Source organism: Protopterus annectens, chromosome 1.part0 (genome assembly GCF_019279795.1).
Source record: "Protopterus annectens isolate FY-2018-M chromosome 1.part0, PAN1.0, whole genome shotgun sequence".
In the NCBI taxonomy this organism is placed as follows: domain Eukaryota; kingdom Metazoa; phylum Chordata; order Ceratodontiformes; family Protopteridae; genus Protopterus; species Protopterus annectens.
In genome coordinates, this window is record NC_056725.1 from 111,853,696 (window position 1) to 111,866,640 (window position 12,945).

General features: G+C 40.5%; 1 protein-coding gene across 3 annotated transcripts in view; it reads right to left on the reverse strand.

Moving 5' to 3' along the window:
* Positions 1-12,945, reverse strand: part of CCDC61 (coiled-coil domain containing 61) — a 934,642-nt gene that overhangs the window by 575,813 nt on the left and 345,884 nt on the right. For all 3 annotated transcript variants that reach the window (XM_044087587.1, XM_044087502.1, XM_044087417.1), the window contains exon 5: positions 3,441-3,657. In XM_044087587.1, the coding sequence (XP_043943522.1) occupies positions 3,441-3,657 (217 nt within the window). The remainder of the gene's footprint in view (positions 1-3,440; positions 3,658-12,945) is intronic.

The following is a 12,945-nucleotide window of genomic DNA, read 5'->3' on the forward strand; positions in this document are numbered from 1 at the left end:
TCCAGAAGAATATCTCATGGATCTTTCAAAGGACTGGCCTTCCATCCTGGAAAGCTTCTGGACAAATGTAGCTCTTCACAGCCTTCCTCAGTCTCTAAATGGTACAGCTGCTTGGTAAAAGGTAGAGTAACAGAGAAGGGAAGAACTGATACACCACTAGACAAGACAACAACAGGCAGCAGCCAGAAGCTAGAATGTGCTTCCACAAAGGCAGCTACTTAATATTTGCGTCAGTGTCACTGATGACCAAAAGCAAAAGAAAACAAAGACTAATCAAATTAAAGCACAAGATAAAGTTGAAATACACAAGTACACAGAACAATAGTGAGGTCATCTGGCACAATCGGCCATTCCTCAAAGTAGTGGCACATCCATCAACTGTAAGTTGAAGACGAGAAAAAAAAGAAAGAAAATTTTGCTATTTGGTCATTCCTGTAAATGTAATGAAATGCTTGCTACAGTTAACTCTGCATACACACACACTCACACTCACTCACTCGCGCTCACACTCGCTTGCACTCGCTCACAGTTGCTCACGCTCACACTCTCTCGCGCACTCTCACCCTCACACTCTCTCACTCACTCACACTCTCTCACCTACCTCACTCAAAGTGCTTCTAATCCATCACAGATGCAGTACTGGCATACATATATGAAACTAATACCATCATAGCTTCATAAATCAATGCCAGCACTGCATCTGTGCACAATTTACACCTGCTGATCATGCTTCCAAGGGCTTGTGCCAGGGGTAGCCCTCCCCTTCATCCCATTTTAGTTACATCTGTATACTGCCATAAGCTCTCCCACTTTGTTTTGAAAAAGAAGCAGAGGGATGCTGAAGGAGCTGTCCACACACATACATACATACACACACACAAATATATATATATATATATATATATATATATATATATATATATATATATATCCATCTATATATCCATATCTAGATACACACACACACACACACACACACATATATATATATATATTTATATATAAAACACACACACAAATATATATATATATATATATATATATATATATATATATATATATATATATACAGAGAGAGAGAGACATATATAGATATACATATATCTATAGTTCTATATATCTATATCTCTGTAGGTATGTGTTTAGATATATATAGGAATACAAAATCACTAAAGAGAATGCTTTGTTATGAGGAGAGTACCACTGGTACAGTACAGACAAGCAAAGCAAGGCACCTTTGCTTGCCGAAATTGCAATCATTGCACATTTATAATGAACAATAATACCTTTAAGCATCCTGACACTGGGAAGATGTACACTTTCAAGCATTATGCTGATTGCAACTCTAGAAACCTAGTTTATTTAGCCCAGTGCTCCAAATGCAAATCTTTCTATATAGGTAAGACTAATAGAATTTTAACGGAGAGGAAGAGAACACTTGTATGCCATAAGAAGAGAAGATGAACGCAATGCCTTACTGAGACATACTATTAGAAATTATTTAAGCCACAAATTTAGCTTTTTGGTTATAGAGCTTATTAGAACCAGTACTAGACTAGGGAATATTAAGAACTATACTGAAAAGGAAGAGAATAAATGGATCCTGAGATATCAGGCAGATAAGGGACATAGCTTTAATGCAATGGTTAGTTTGAAACCTGACAGGCTGGTCAATCGTTAGAAATCCCACCCAGTTTTATAGTTTTAGTTCTTGCTTCCAGTGGGGGTCTACACATTAGGACGCCAACCAGTATTTTTGTTTTTTTGTTCTTATGTATGCAATAGGTTTTTTAAAAATATATCAGTACTCATAGATTTGAGATTACTTGTTATGCGTCAGATATACCATTTATCTGAGAGAATCTTAGCATTTCCTATAGCAGCTCTTGATATATGTATATTTTCTATTGATATGATGCCATTTTATTGTCCTTTGAAAAAGTGTTAAACAGTTCATCAAGGAGTATGCTATCCCATTTTTAGCAGCTCTTGACATATGCATATGTTTCTTTGATATGCTGCCATCTAGTGTTCCTTGATAAAGTTTTTATCAACATGTTTTTATTAATAATACATGTATATGTTTTTAATATATATATATTTAATATGATTTTTTCTATATATATATATATATATATATATATATATATATTTTTTTTTTTTTTTTAAGTACTGCATGTATGTTTTTTAGACTGTTTATGATATAGTTATCTCTCTCTCTCTATATATATATATATATATATATATATATATATATATATATATATATATATATATATATATATATATATATACACATATATATATATATACATACATACATATGTATTGTATGTCCCTGGATATACAGGCAGCTAAGTGCATCACTTTAAGCTTTTGTTTAATTTTAACTGTAGACAATTATTATACTAGTCATGTGATGCATTATTTGCTATTTATATGGCAGTTTGATTTTAAATTTTATTAAGTCTGAAGAAGTGTTTTGCGCAATGTGAAAGCACTTACTGTTTATCTTATTTCTACCATTAAAGAATTCCGTTTGCTACCCTAGCCAGTGGTGTGCCTTTGGGTTTATGTTTCACATTTTCCCTCTTGTACTGCAGAGGCACTTTACCCCAAAGACTGAGTTTTTGCTGTGAGTCTCAAAAATTATAAACTGAAAATCTTGCAGAATCAGTCCTACACAATGCAAGATTCTATTTCAAAGAGCAGACACCTGCTGCTAGAATATTGAATAGACCATTATGTAATATTCTGCTTACCAAAATTAATGTCAGCTCCTCGTGGGGTTGTACAGTGCAGTAGAACAGGGTACTAATCCAGTGACAACAGATGAATTGGGACTTTGGCAGTAATACTGTGATAAAAGGATTCATCAAAATAATGCACAGTAATCTGCATGAAAAGTGCCTTAAAATGCAGTTGTAAAAGTACCTTCTCATCAGTCACAACTAAGAATGCAAGCAGATCTAGTCAGTGTACAGATGTGAAATGTGCAAAAATAAAAGAACGCACATCTGTGATGTTGATGGCTTCAGCTGGGCTCACGTACAAGCCTGCTAATGCAGGGAGGTCTGGTCAGGAAATAAAATGACTGAAAAGGCAGAGACATGTTCTTCCTTCTCAAAGGTTAAATTAGAAGTTTGAACAGTGCAATACAGTCTCTTTATGGAGACAAGAACTACGACAGCATATGGTCGCAACTGACTGTGGGAAATTTAAACACAATAGTGTCACATAACGTGTCTGGAGTGGGTATATCTCACTATCCCACATTGTGATGCAGATGCAGTTCACTGCCCTTTGAGGGATCAAATGCTTTATCACTGCAGAGAAACAGATGTTAGTTGACCAGCTGGTTGGCACAGCCTGGAAGAAAAAAAAAAAATCTGTTATAACAAAAAATGCAGCTTATAACAGAAAACATATTTCTAACCAACCTCATCGATAACTTGGCTGTACTCTTGGCTTCGTTTACTTGTTGACCTCTGATGCTTCGTCCTCTCCTTAATTAGCTCTTCCTCCAAACTCTGGACAATCTTTTTAAGTATTTTTACTTCCTTTAAGGCACTGTTCTTTTTTGAAAGTTTAACTTCATCTTGGAGGTGTAGAAAAGTGACCTCTAGATCCTGCTTCTCTTGTGTTATCTTTTCTAACCTACAACCACAAAAATCAAATTAATATGTGCTAAATTTACGTTACTCATGAATGGCAACTGAAAGATATAAAAGCCACATAAATAATGGGGGCGGAGCTTAGATGTCCAACTGAGAGCAGTGAATTTTGAGAGCTTCATAAACTAGTATAATAATATAGGAAAATTGTATTATTTTCAAGTTTAAAACATCAGAAATCTATAGATAAACTACTAAACTACATAAATATAAATTTTGCTGGAGATGTACAAATATTTTCCTCTCAAGTAACTTGGAGATATATTGAGTCACTAAATATGAACAACTCAAGGAATTCTCATCCAGATGCTGCCACGTAACAAGAAAGTACAGTTGTGTACACTTACCATAAAAGCAGATGTTCGAGTGCATTCACTGTTGCAGTCACCACACTTGGGTTATCTGCCTGAAGGTAGCCCTCAGTCAGCCCGAATACCAGAGTCTTGGGATTTCTGTGTCAGATGCTGTCATACCCCTGATGACCTGACATCATAGAAGAGGTAAAACATGCAGCCGACATCATTACATCAGTTTTTCTTGCCCCAGATGTCAGGAGCCCCCCAAAAAGGACGCAATTACATGGTGTGGAACACCTCCAGTAAAATGTAAATACCATTGCCATAGTGTACAGCCAAAAAAGAATAGGTAGAAAGTATAGAAAAAATCAGGGGCCTGGAGGGAGGGTAACCTGGACTGCAACAGTGAATACACTCGAACATCTACATTTATGGTAAGTGTACACAACTGTACAAAGTTCTTCATGTTTCACTATTGCAGTCATCACACTTAGGTTGATTCCCAAAGCTGAGGAAGGGTGGAGGCAGTCAAGAAGTATTAAGGCTGGCAATCAGGCCTTGTAAGGCTGCTGTGGCAAATCCAGCTCTTAATTTAGAAAAGATAGGTAAGTAGTAATGCTTAGTGAGGGTGTGTACAGAACTCCAGGGTGCAGCTTCCATGATGTCACTGGTAGGGACTCCCCTGAGAAATGCTGTAGAGGTTGAGGTAGCCCTAGTGGAATGATTTCTGATCTCCTGTGGGGTAGGTTTTCCATGGTGTTTGTAGCAGAAATGGATGCAGTATGCCATCCATTTGGAAATGGTTTGCTTTGAAATGGCCTTGCCATCTGCCCCTGTAGCAAAGCTGACTAGCAGTTGGTCAAATTTTCTGAAAGGTTTAGTTCTGTTAAGGTAGAACCCGAGCTGTCTGTGCACGTCGAAGGAGTGCAGGATCCTTTCCCCTTTATTCTGAGGATTAGGGAAAAAGGTTGGTAAATGGATGGATTGATTTAAAGCCACACTGGATACCACCTTGGGCATAAATGATGGGTTAGTACAGAGGGAAACCTTGACAGCATGGAAAATAATGAAGGGTTCCACAGCCATTAGTGCCTGTAACTCAGACATTCTTCTTGCTAAAGTGATGGCTAGCAGTAAGGCTGTTTTTCAAGGGAGGAATTTTAACTCTGCTGCAAGCACGAGTTTCTCTAGTACAAAGTTAAGGTCCCAGGCAGGGGTGGGAGCTCTCCTCGGGGCCTTAAATTGTTAGCTCCTCTCAAGAACTGTTTGATGAGAGGGTGAGAAAAGAGAGGTGGCTCAGTACTGTAATGAGCTGAGATGGCAGAGGCATGAATCTTAATTGATGAGAAGGATAGGCTTCTGTGGAGCAGCTCTGCTACGTAATCTAGGATTTGAGGTAAGGTGGGCAAGGCTGTGTCCTTTCCTTGAGACTGGCTCCAAGAACAATATCTTTTCCACTTTTCTGAATAGGATTTCCTAGTACTAGGCCTTCTGGCCCCAAGGATGATGTCCAGCACCTGTTTGCTGAGGGTTGCTGGTGGTGTATTCAGTGGATAAGCCTAGGCTGCAAGGTTCAAGGCTTGCAACTATGGATGCAAAATCTGTCCTCCTGCTGGGAAAGCAGGGAGGGGGTCTGATGTAGGTGCCAGGGTGGCACTGCTGTCAGACTGAGTAGGAGAGGGTACCAGTGCTGGCGTGGACAGTCTGGGGCAATAAGGATTGTCCTTGGTCTGTCCTGTTCGATCTTTAGTAGTACTTGAGAGAGGAGGGGCAGTAGGGGAAAGGCATAAATTGAGAGGTTTTCCCATGTAAAGGATAGGGCATCCACTTTCCATGCTTTGCTGTGAGGGTTTCTGGTGCAAAATTTTCTCAATTGATGGTTTTGCGGGGAGGCAAAGAGGTCCACCTCTGGTGTCCCCCACCTGTGGATTAGAAGTTTGAATGAGTTGGGTTCCAGTTTCCACTTGTGTGGGTCCAGAAGATTTCTGCTTCAGTCATCTGCTGGAGAATTTTGTTTTGCCTGGCAGGAATTGAGCTTGTAGGTGCACTTGGTTGCTCAAGGCTGTGTTCCACAGGGCCATGGCTAACATGCACAGTGGGTAGGAATGGGTTCCCCACTGCTTGTTTATGTACCACATAACTGTGGTGTTGTCTGTCTTTATCAGGAATTGTCCTGGAAGGATAAGGTATTTGAAGGCTGTCAAGAGCATTCTGTACAGCTAACATTTCTTTTTGATTGATATGCAGGGGAATTTGACCTGGGCTCCATTTGAATGCATTTGCCCGCCATGCGAGTCCCCCATGCATAGTCTGATGCGTCTGTTGTCAGGGTTTGGGCGGCGAGGGGTTGAGTGAAAGGAAGACCCTTGTTGTGGTTGCTTGCCTCTGCCCAAAAAAGGAACTCTGCCCTTAGGCAAGGAATGATAGGAATCACTGCTTCCAGTTCCTGTGAATGTTGACACCAGGGACTTTTTAAGTACCACTGAAGTTTCCTCATATGCAGTCTTGCATATGGAATTATTAGAATGCATGATTCCATAAAAAACCTAGGGCTTGCAGTGTGAGGAATGCCACCTGGGAAGTTGTTTTCAAGCTTGGTCCCAAGAATACAATCTTTTGGCTGGGCACCAGTTGTGATTTATTTTCGTTGATGGTGTACCCCAGAGAAGTTAGGAATCTCTTTTCAAATGCCAGGTGCTGAACTAGCAATTCCTGACTGTCCGCCTGAATCAGTATGGGTAAATTTGAATATTTCTCTGCTTGCAGTATGCAATGGCTGGAGCCAGGCACTTTGTGAACACCCTGGGCGCAGTAGATAAGCCAAAGGGAAGTGCAGAGAACTGATAGTGCATACAGCCTGCCCTGAAACGTAGATATTTCCTGCAAGATCCCCTTATTGGGATGTGCAGATAAGCTTCTTTTAAGTCTAGAGTTACTAGCCAGGTGTCCTTGGTTAGCATAGGAAGAAGCTGTTGCAGTGTAAGCATTTTGAATTTTGGGACCACCAGGAAGGTGTTGAGAATTGACAGATCCAGGATAGGACGCCATGAGCTCTCTTTTCTGGTCACCAAGAACAGTCTGGAGTAGAAACCCTGCCCTCTTTGCTCTATTGGAACAGGATGAATAGCTCTGATACTGAGAAGAGAAAGTACTTGCTTTTGAGACTCTGCCCACTGGTTTGGAGGAAGGTCTGGCATCCCGCTTGGGGTTGGCAGGAGTGGAAGTAGAATCTGTATCCATAGGATACAATGTTTAGGACACATCTGTCTTGGGTAATGAACATCCAATTTTTTGCATGCAGGGCGAGTTTTCCTCCTAGGGGTGCAAGTACTTGGGCATGGCTTGGAAGGATGACAGACAAGTCATTGTGAACTTTTTCCATAAGAGGGTGGCTTACCACTCCCTGTTTTTGAGGTGGGAGCACTCCATTGTTTAGATCTCTGCAAAACCTGAGACTGTAGTCTTGGTGGTCTGAAGCCCCTGGGTTAGGACTGAGAAGGCCTGGGAGGGACTGGAAAGGACCAGTTTTTAGAAGGCCAATACCTACTGCTTCTAGGTGGCTGCACCTGTAAGAAATCTTTAACAGTTTGCATAGATATAGTTTTTTCCTCCATCTTTTTAAGAACAACTTCTGCTTTTGTGCCTTACAAACATTCCTGGTTTAATGGAGCATCTAGTAATTTTGCTTTGACATGGTCTGGCAAGATATGTTCCTTCAGCCAAGCATGCACTCTCAGTACAGACCCAGTGACAGCAGCCCTGCAAGATGCTTCCACTGCAAAGTATGTTTACTAACTTCGTTTGCAGAATGCATTAACTCTTGTAAATCTTTGTTTTCTGTACAATCTGGAAGCAACTACATTTTTGTTGAATTAGCCCCATAATATGTTGCTGGTACTTCAACATGTGAAACTTGGAATTCAAAGCCCTGATGGCAAGAGTTGCAGAGGTATATACCTTCTTACCCCATCTGTCTAAAGCTCTAGAATCCCTTTCCGAAGGGATAGGGTTTTTAGCTTTAGTAGCCTTAATGCCTTTAGGTCCCTGGGAAATGGTCTCTGGATCCGCATCCGCAGTGGGATTCTTAAAGAGAAATTTGTGAGAGTCAGGTATTCTGTAGTACCTGTCAGACTTTCTAGGAGCTGGTGGTAAAGTATCAGGAGTAAGACTGAATTCCATGAAGACATCATCTATAATATCCAGGACAGGGTGTATAGCTAGAGGCCTGTGCTGAGGCAAGTCTAAAAATTCTCCGAGTCTCTTTTTGGACTGAGGGTAGTCCTGGCATTTCCAGCAGAAATGCTCTCTTAAGGTATGCAAGGTTTCACCAAAAGGAAAATCCTCTGGAGGGGAGGCAGAGGGAATGAAATCCTCTGCATCTGAATCCTCATAGGTAGATAAGGGGCAAGTCCTGGTAATCAGAGGGATCAGAGTCATCAGACTCATGGTTTGTAGAATCAGAAGGATAATCGATTCTTTGTCTTTTTGAGGAGGAAGGCTTGCTTCCCCTAATTAAGGTTATAAGGTATTTAGCCTTTCTCAGCATTTGATTCTGTGGCACGGGAGCTTGAGCATGCGCTTTGGTTGACGGTTTTCTAGGCTTAGTATGAACTCTGGGCCTGAGAAACTCAGTAGTTTTATTCAAAAATGAAATTGTCTGTTTAATATGAACATCTGAAGCTTATAATACACCCTCAGAAGCCGGTGCCTGCACAGCGCTGCCAGACCCATCCAAGGTAGAGACATCTGCAGGTTCCATAGTCGAAGAAGCATCTTGCGGCATACCAGACTCCGAATGGGTCTCAGCAGAGGCCTGCGAATTTGTAAAAATGGGTATTAGGGGCTGCTAAGGTGCATCACTGAGTACTGGCGGGCTGGCGACTATCTTAAAGGAAGTGTCGTCGGCAGCTTTGGACCTATGCGGTCTGTCGCTGTCTTTATCCTTACATTTTTTTCTGAAGATCAATAGTCAGATAGCTTATCGAAGCCATTTCAGAATACAGAGAACGAGAGTGAAAGAATTTAGTGACAAAGATAGCCCAATGATGAATAGTTCGGCCGTTAAACAAGGAATGTCATGGTCTGGGCCTAAACAGGTGATGCAGTAAGAATGAATATCTCTGTGAGGTATTTGCTTTCCACAGGCAAGACAATTGTTAACTTTTTCTGACATCGGTTAGAGCAAGAAAAAAGGGTCCCCAACGGGGTACTTAGCTTTAGAAGGCTTCAGGTTTGAAACTCGAACAATGAAAATTTCATGTAGCTGCCTACTGGCACTTGCGAACAGCTTCTGCTTCGGGCTCCCACGCGGCAAGAAAAACTTATGTAATGGCATTGGCTGCATGTTTTATACCCCTGATGACCTGACGTCATGGAAGAAGTGGCAGCATCTAATGCAGAAATCCCAAGACTCTGGTATTCGGGCCGACTGATGGCTACCTGCAGGCAGTTAATCCAAGTGTGATGACTGCAACAGTGAAACACGAAGAACATCTGCAACTGATGACATCTACCTTACAGGAACTATCTTTGAAGATGGATGACTTTAAAAATGACTTAGAAAACCTCAAATTAAATTCTCAAAAACAGACTGATACTCTTAAGGAACTATTACAGCAACACCATACAAAAATAACAAATATAGAGACTTCTCTAAATGACATTGAAGGGAGACTCAAAGAGGAAGAATTCCAAAAAGAATTTCTGCTTAAACAGAATACATGGCTGCTTAACAAAACAGACGACTTAGAAAACATGTAAAGGAGAAACAACATAGGGATCTTTGGTCTGCCTGAAAACACTGAAGGAGAAGACATTATTTCATTCTTAACAACCTGGATTCCTGAATTTTTAGACTTGAAAGAGGGACTCTCATTTGGAATTGAAAGGGTGCATATAGCACTGAGAAAACCTGCTTCTAACTCAGCAAATACTCCACCTAGATCCATAGTTATAAAATTTCTTTCATTTCTGGACAAGGAACTAATATTAAAATCTGCATGGAGAAAATCACCCTATAATATAATCAAAGCCTGATAAGGTTTGACAATCATTATTCTTCCAGAATACTATAACAAAGGAAAAATGTCTGGCCAATAATAACACTGTTGAAACAAAACAGCATTAAAGCACATCTGGCCATTCCAGCCAAGATAAAAATACTTTTTGCCAATGAGATGAGAACCTTTAATGACTTAGAAAAAGCTACTATATTAATCAAAAACAACAACATAGTGTCTATCCCAGAAGAAATGGAATGGCTGGCCCCTACTCTTAAAAGAATAAAATAAATAAATCCTTGGACTGATGCTAGAAAGAAGAAACAAAAAAAAAACTGATTCCAAGACAGCTGTCCCCAAAAAAATTGGTATTAACTATATTTAGACAGAATAATGATGGCATCTGTACTAAAAGCTTGCTACTATTATTTAGCCAGGATATACATGACATTTATAAATCATACTTTAACTGAAGAAGGCATTAGTCTCCATGACAGCATTTTTTTCAAAACACTCTGTTACTATTATATATGATGTTAATTTGTTACATTTGAGTCTGAACTCTGATGAATGGAACCTTGTTGAATTAGTTAATTAATTACTTAAATTACTATAAGTAAAATCAATGAAAAATGAATTAATTGAGTTCATGTAGGGGAATAGAAACTTCTATGTTTGTATTATATGTTGCTTTGTTTGGCTTATATATAATGTAAATAGTAACCCATCTTGACCTGCCTTTGTTTGTGAAGAACTGTTTGACTCTTTGAACATTCTAAATAAATCATTACTGTTTCTCAGTTGTTTAAGAACCCCTCCTTTTTTAAATAAAAACAGATGACAAGTGATGTACCATATCAGTTGATACTTTGAGAGATGTGGTTTAAAGAGTTATTATGGCAGGTATCCCAGCTACGAGTGCTGTTTGATCAATCCTGATATGGTGTGTGTGGATGCAGCTGTGTCTGGCAGCTAGTACAAATGTCGGGTCTATATTACAACATCGAAATTTCATTATTTCGAATGTTCTAACATCGACCCCTATTCAGCGAACGCTGACAACATCGAACATTCAGAACAAATTTTTTCCTATGGAAAAAATTTGCTGTTCCAAAACACACACACACAACACAAGCACACCAAACAAACAGCAATCCACACACATACACCCAAAATCTTGCACCTAACCCTACACTAAACTGTACAAACACCACTAACTATCCACTTACCTTAACCCAAACCCTAACCCTAAGGTCCGTCACTATCGAACACTCATGTCACCCGCGCCCTAACCCTAACTCACCTAACCCATGCCCAATCGCACACTAACCTGAACCCAACCCGTAACTTTCCACCACAGCGCTGAAAACAGCGAAACAACACAAACGGACAACCGAATTCTTTCCCTAGGAAAAAATTTGGGTTATCTGTCGTCTTGCTATTTTCAGCGTTCGCTGAATAGGGGTCGATGTTAGAACGTTTGAAATAATGAAATTTCGACGTTCTAATATAGACCCCAAATGTTATTATTATTCTGTCTAAACATAGTTAATATCAGTTGTGGCAGGTATCATAGCTTCGAGTGCCGTTTGATCAATCCTGATAGGGTGTGCGTGGATGCAGCCTTGTCTGGCAGCTAGTATACATGTCATTATTATTCTGTCTAAACATAATTAATATCAATTATGGCAGGTATCATAGCTTCGAGTGCTGCTTGATTAACCCTGACATAGTGCATGTGGATGCAGCTGTGTCTGGCAGCTGTCACATGTTGCCGTTTTCATCTCCGGGAAGCTATGGGTTGTGGCTTGTGATCGAGGTTTACTGATGCTTGTGTATTAGGAAGAGACATTTGGTGTTTTAGCCTGGATCCAGGGGAAGGGGGTGGAAAGAAAGTACAGTTTTGTACCTACTATAAATGTAGATGTTCGAATGCTCATACAGCTGCAGTCATAACAGATGGGTTATCCTGCCATCAGGCGGGTCCTCGGTCGGCTGAATTCCAAAGTCTAGGTCCGGCGTCGGTTGTCGTCACTTCTTCCCTGACGTCAGTGCGGCAGGGGTATAAAAGAGGCAGCCGACACCATTTTCTTCAGTTTTTCTTGCCCCAGATGTCAGGTGCCCCCAGAAGGAAGGCAAACATAATGTTATGCAAAGATGCAATGTTGATAAATCAAAAACAGTAGTTGCAAGCAAATACACCATAAAAGAATACCCCAAAAAGGTTATAGAAAAGTGTTTGTCATAAGCCTGTCCTAAGAGGGGATGGATGGAGGGAAACCTGGACTGCAGCTGTATGAGCACCCAAACATCTACATTTATGGTAGGTACAAAACTGTACTATGTTCATCATGCATACAGCTGCAGTCATAACAGATGGGTAGAATCCCAAAGCTAAGTAAGGGTGGTAGGCACTAAATGGAACTAGGAGGAGCTAGGATGCCCTGCAGGACTGCTGTGGCAAAGCCCGCTCTAGATTTTGAGTATAGTGGGAGGTGATAGTGCTTGGAGAAAGTGTGCACTGAACTCCAGGTGGCTGCTTCCAAAATGTCCTTGGTAGGGACCCCCCTGAGGAAGGCTGCAGATGTAGCTGTGGCTCTTGTGGAGTGGGATCTGATGCATGCAGGCACAGTTTTTCCATGAAATGAGTAACAAAAGCGTATGCAGTGGGCTATCCATTTTGAAATTGTCTGTTTGGAGATAGCCTTTCCTTGAGCCCCTGCAGCATAGGACACAAAGTTGTTCAGATTTCCTGAATGGCTTTGTTCTGTCCAAATAGTAACGAAGTTGCCTGTGAATGTCCAAGGAATGTAGTAGTTTTTCTCCTTTGTTTTGTGGATTAGGATAAAAGGTAGGTAAGTAGATAGTCTGATTCAAAGCTACACTGGATACTACCTTTGGCATAAAGGTAGAGTTGGTTCGTAAGGAAACTCTGTCCTGATGGAAAATGATGAATGGCTGCACAGCCATGAGGGC